This window comes from Puntigrus tetrazona, chromosome 16 (genome assembly GCF_018831695.1).
Source record: "Puntigrus tetrazona isolate hp1 chromosome 16, ASM1883169v1, whole genome shotgun sequence".
NCBI lineage: Eukaryota > Metazoa > Chordata > Actinopteri > Cypriniformes > Cyprinidae > Puntigrus > Puntigrus tetrazona.
This window is the reverse complement of record NC_056714.1, coordinates 6,077,389-6,083,422: the sequence shown is the minus strand read 5'-3', so window position 1 is coordinate 6,083,422 and position 6,034 is coordinate 6,077,389. Positions and strand designations below refer to the sequence as shown.

At 43.4% G+C, this 6,034-nt stretch overlaps 1 protein-coding gene across 1 annotated transcript in view; it reads right to left on the bottom strand.

The window, feature by feature from the left end:
• LOC122359840 (adenylate cyclase type 3-like) overlaps positions 1-5,929 on the bottom strand; it is a 17,971-nt gene extending 12,042 nt beyond the window's left edge. The window contains exons 1-2 of the mRNA XM_043260032.1: positions 3,212-5,929; positions 958-1,107 (exon numbers count right to left, since the gene is read on the bottom strand). Coding sequence (XP_043115967.1) covers positions 958-1,107; positions 3,212-3,886 — 825 coding nt within the window. The 5' untranslated portion in view covers positions 3,887-5,929. The remainder of the gene's footprint in view (positions 1-957; positions 1,108-3,211) is intronic.
• Positions 5,930-6,034: the final 105 nt, after the last annotated feature.

Sequence of the window (6,034 nt, the reverse complement as noted above, 5' to 3'; positions counted from 1 at the left end):
GTGGCTTGTTTTGTCTACTTTGAATTGATTGAATTGATTGGATGCGTTTCGCTCCAAAACGAACACCGAGAAGTTAAAGGGGCGTGGTTACTGATGTCACAAACTGATGTCATCAGAGAAGACACAAAAACAGCAATAAATGTAGTCAGTTTTGATTTCACACGGACTTTTACACATTGCGTTGATCAGCAGACTTCCTGTGGTTTTCTGTCAAAATAAAAGCATGCAATTTTTCAAGCCTTAAATATTAATATTCCAATTTTTTAGTTTTTAGTTTTACAATGAGATTTAATTATAATAATATTTGAATTTTGTAATGAAGTATTACATAAGTTACTTTTTAAATCATTATAATTAGTAGTAGTATTTAAAGACATGTTTACATACGCCATTCGGTCAAAGTGTGCAACCTGGATTTCGCAAAAACTATTTGTGCAGACCTAACCGGAAATACACATCCAGAAAGTGAAATAGTTTTACTTTGCTAATGCAACGTTGTAAATAAAACAAAGATTTCGGGCTGCTTTGACTATTTCAGTTTCTCGAGCATGCGTGCGTATTATAAAATGTGACGTGTGTGATTTCTGCACCAATGGCGGCTACAAACGGAAACGCTAAAATAACGACTAGCTGTGTTGGAATCCGTTGGAAACACTACCGTACTGTATTCTTGTAAAAATGAACGTTTCATTACATGCTATATGACGCCTTCCAATTCCAAGGAACTGACATTATGCAACATTTCAAACACTAGCATGGAGCACTGCTGTACTGCTCCGATGCCTAGACTGGATTGTTTAGTTGACTGTTTATCTTCAGGGCGTTGCTAACTCCACACCGTGACATCTGTGAGCGATGCTCTTGAGTCTTCTGCACGACACAGAGGTCTGAAAACGTTCCACTTTTATGAAACACCTCTCAGGAACCGATTCCGCAAGCTCTGGTTGTTTCTCTCACCTGCTGCTGACTTTGCTCCTCCATGTTGAGCTTGACCTCCAGCGACTGCCGGGCCTCCAGAAAGGCCTTGCGGTGTTTGCGGTCGGCCATGTAATACGACATGACGCCCACTGTGATGGCACAGAAGTAGATCACAATGTTGGCCAGCAACTGCAAAACACAACAGCACCATCATGACGTGACGAACAAGCCTTCCTGGTCTTTTAAGAATCGTAGACTGTTATATTTATTTGGGGATTTGGTGATGAATTACTAATAAAAAAAATGAAATAATGCAATGTTTTTAAATCAGCACAAAAGAGAAAGTACAACAGTACTGTATATTATATGTAGATGCAATTTCAGAAAATTATGTATCGTTATGAAAATATAATTGAATAACTAAATACTTTAATATTGGTAAATCAACACAAAAAAAGGCACTACAATAAATACTGTTACACGTATAAATACTATATTAATTAGTAGATATAATTTAATAATAAGTCAATAAATAAGTTGATAAAAAAATATATAGCAATATTTTTAAATCAACACAAAAGGGCAGTACAGTGAAACTAACATTATGTAAAATACTATATTTAAATCATTCAATTAATACAGTAATTATTTTATACAGTAATACTGTAAAAATACTGTATTAGTGTAGTGCGTTAGTATTGAACAACAAAAAAAGACAGTGTCACAGTGCAATAAATGAATAAATAAATGGTAAAGGTTTTGTTTTCGGGGTGAAACAGTCCTTGAAACGATTTTTGCTCTGTAATGTATTTGAATAAACTGCTTTCTGTGTTATGCCTCTCGGGGCTGCAGTTTGTACCAAAAACAGTCTTGCTGAGTAAGAAGAGCGAAGCACCTCGGCTGGACACCCACCTGCCGGCCCTTCTGGCCCCGTCACCATCTTATGACTGCAGCGACACAAACGCCACCGAAGCAAATATCAGCATACTATTTATGATGTATTAGATGAGTCGGATGAACTCATGTCGTCATATTTCATCCCAAAAACTAGATATTATATTATATAAAGAAGATCAGATTGTCTGCATTGTCATTATTTTCATAACAAATAAGTGCATAAATTAAAGGCAAAGCAACTGTTTTAACTACTACTGGGTTAAAAATAGGTTTTGACAATAACTCGACATCCAACTTGATTTGATTTGGTTCAGGGGTTTAGAGTCATTTCTATGTATTTGTAAGGAAACCTTTCACAATCCCTGGAACGATATAATGATCTGCGTCTGTTGATAATCTTTTGCACCAGAAACGTCTATGCTTTTCTTAAAATGCAATTGTGTCGTCAAGTGGAGACCAGAGGTAACTCCAACATACATTTTCCACTCGAACAGCCATCATCTGAAAGGTTCTTTCTCTTTCTTAGAAAAGACATGCCACTAACTAAAAACGCTTTAAGTAATAACTGACTTCTGTAGCTACTGAAAAAACTAGTAGTAACTAGGATTTTTTTTCAGCAAATGCTGCCATTATGGCGTATAAACGCTAGATTTATCAGTAGAATACAATGCTTTTTAAGACGTATTCCCATCAAAACGACTCAGACAAGTACAAACTCAATGATATGTACCTTGATTTGAAATGAATAAGATGTGTGCCTTTGAACTACAAAGCATGCGCTTGTTTGAAGCCACAAATTGTCATTGAGTCTTTCCCGTTCTCTGGCTTTAACACCGGTTGAATCGGATTATTCAACTATTCAGGTATTTTTAACATTTTGAATTGTCTGGAAAGATGTTCCTTTAGATTCATAAAATGTTCTTCTCACTCAGCAAAACACTGTTATTTTAACCCTACACCTCCACAACCATCCATGGACCAGTTTCATTCCAAAAAAAAGTTTGTTTACAGTGAAAAAGGTTTTTAGAATATTAAAATGTTCATAATAGTAAGAAAAATTGTTATTTTAAGAACTGTTCACCGAAAGGTTCTTTGGGGAACCACAACTGGTCCTTTTGGACCTTTTGTGGATTGGAAAGGTTCCACAGAAATTGTAAAAGTTCTTCACAGAAGCATAGATGCGAATAAAGAACCTTATGATCGTTCAAGTCTCTCAAGACTCTCAAGTTAAAACTTTCTTGACAAGAACTGACTCTTGAAAGGTTCTTCGAGAAAACAAAAACGCTTCTTTTGGACCTTTTGTTTGAATAGCGATTTTGAACCTACAGAGATTTAAAGGACCTTACAATCATTCGAATCTCTTCACTCCTCCGAACTGCTGCCATATTTTTCTCACCTGTCTTCCCAGAGCCGCCCCCTGGATGTCCTCCTGCTGCTGCTGGGCGATGGTGACGCCCAGGACGAGCGTGTGCACACCGCAGGACACGGCCGTGATCAGCACTATAGGGGTCAGCCGCAGAGGCAGAGTCAAGAAGAAGGAAAAGCTAAAAAACGCCTGCCAACCCACAGTGTCGCTGGGCTGATGGAAGCGGGCAAAGTTCAGTCCTAGGTAACAGAAGATCTGGGCCGCTATGAGCACCCACAGGGCGTAGGGCACCAGGCGGCGGGTCACGCGGTCCGGGAGCAGACCGAAGCGGCACAGCAGGTACAGCAGGACGTCCGCCGCCAGCCCCACCGAAGCCACGGCCACAGACGCCAGCTTATCCCCCGTGTAGAGCACAGTGCACATCACGATGACGTAGCAGTCAAAGAGGGCCGCGAACACCACCAGCACCAGCAGGGTCTCGTGCCTCTGCCGGCGGAAGTAGGTCTGGTAGAGGTTCTCCAGAGAGTCCGGGGCGAAGGTCAGGCGCATGAACCGCGGCAGACACAGGCAGCAGCCGGAGCTGCGCACCGTCACCTCGTGGGTGCGTCCCACCGCTTGACCCGGGTCCGAGGGCAGGGTGACCGAGCAGTCCGCCGAATACTCCGCAGAGTACTCGGGCTCCGAAAACGCCCGGTTCCGAGGCATTCTGCGCTGCTGGATTGTACAAGATGCTATAAAAACGAAGGGCGTATTCACACGCGACGTTTGGTTCGATTGAATCGAACTCGAGTCTTATTGTAGGGAGATGACGGGGTCCGTATTACTAGCTGTTGGAAAGCGTAACGGCTAACTTGATAACCGTGTGCCTTGATAACCAATCACATTACAGCCTTGACGTCATTGAGGTGTGCGACACTCATTTGCCATTTACGGATACCATAGGAACGAATGAGAAGTGCCGTAGGCTGAATCCCACCTGTCGCAAAAAGTCAGTGGCTTGTCTTATAAAACTGCATTTTTATCTCGGTAAACTCTTAAAAAATCATTCAATCCAAAAGTATTGTTTAGTGTAAAACATGTTGACGATAAGCGGATAGGCTGTTGGTTCATTAAACGATAAGTCTCGACATGCTTATCTTCTTTTCTACGTACGTAATGCTTTTTCGGCTAGAGGTTGCAGGCTTGCCTTCTAGTGGCTCAAGTTCATTTCCCCCCTTTGGTGCGAATCTTTTGGGCAGCTGTGAATACAGCAATCGCACTCAGGTGAGGACCAGCTGAAGAGGTGGTCCGCTTCCAAACGAACTCTGGTACAGCTGAACGAACCAATAAATGGATGACCTTAGCACACGTGTGGTTTGGTTTACAGTTTCGGCTACACTTGCAAAAAAGGCAGTGTGAAAGCGAACAGCACCAAACCGAATCAATTTACATCGTATTTGGTCCGGCTCAAAGCAGACTTTCCTGGTGTGAACACGCGTTAGAGTGTGGCATGCTGGAAAAACATGGCCTGGAAAGGTGTTCGCCCAATGTCCAAACTTGAGATCAGATCCGAAGCGGCCGCCTGATTGTCACGCCTGGCATGTTTAGACACCGAATCAGACCTTGCGTGCATGTTTGTGGCATCGGCCCCCGCCAGCGCCTGGAGCACTTGGGATGTGCAATTGCCCCCAGCTACACGCCTTTGTTTTTCTGAGATCTGCAAAGACAAGTCTCAGCAAGTTGACGTGAAGGCGACAAGAAGAGCTGTTTACACATCCGCCAGCCTCTCCGTTTCCAATCCAGGATCCAATCTCGGCGTCCACCAGCGCTCACTGTGGGTTTCCATGGTGAATCCTCGCATGGATGAAGAACATCAGGACCCAGGAAGGAAGCGAGGCGACCGTCGAACGAGACGTTTCGCCCCAGATCGGCATGACACCCCGTGATAAGCAATATTAAAGCCGAGCGGCAGCTTAAATCGACAAAACGGACGCGATCGTGATCGGAGAGCGTATCTTGGCCTGATACGGTCTGTTAAAACGCATCCTGTGCGTTAACGGTGCGTACGGGATTCACGCAGGAAATACATGTTGCGCTCCGGTGCTGTGTGTAATATGGAAATGCATCTCACAATACAGCGCGGCTGCCTTCTGCTATGCTTAGAAATTGTACATATCCTCCCATTTTCGCTGTTGGGATTACCACGAGACGTGCAAATTAAGATTTTCTCATAGGTTCAGTGATGAAAACGTGGGTCTCTCTTCAGTCCGTCCGTTTCTCATGGAAATGCAGCTGCGTTTGTCCGTAACGTATCCACAGCACGCTCCGATCTGTGGCTCCTTTGAGGATGCAAAGCGTGCCAAAGATCAATCTGAAAATCACCCGTGAAACACATGAAAATCCACCGTATGCTCGAACCGAAGGCTTTTTCCACCAAAAGTCATTAATAACCGCGCGACCGCCCGTTTCACGGATGAAGGAAGGTGATACGGGAACGGCTTCAGTTCCGCCGTCCTGATAAACCAGACCTGGCAAACCTGACTTTTCAGGGTGTCTGTGTGTATACACGGAGAGATCCCGGAGAGCTCACTTTCTAAACGCGAACGAACGCGATGTCCGATTCGCGGAGGAAATTGTTGTTTCGAGTCGGTTCTTTCTAACGATTCGCGCGAACCGATTCTTAAGGCTTTCGCGAATCGTTCGGTTTGAACGAAGAAAGTTATTTTTGAGTGAAGCTGGCATATAGGTTACATATGTGGCGTAAGTAACGTCGAACGCTATTTATAACTCGCAATCGAAAGCAAGTCGCAAAATTGCAGCATATAGCAAACGTTATTTTCCTTTGATAAGTTCTACTGTACGGTAGACGCCTCT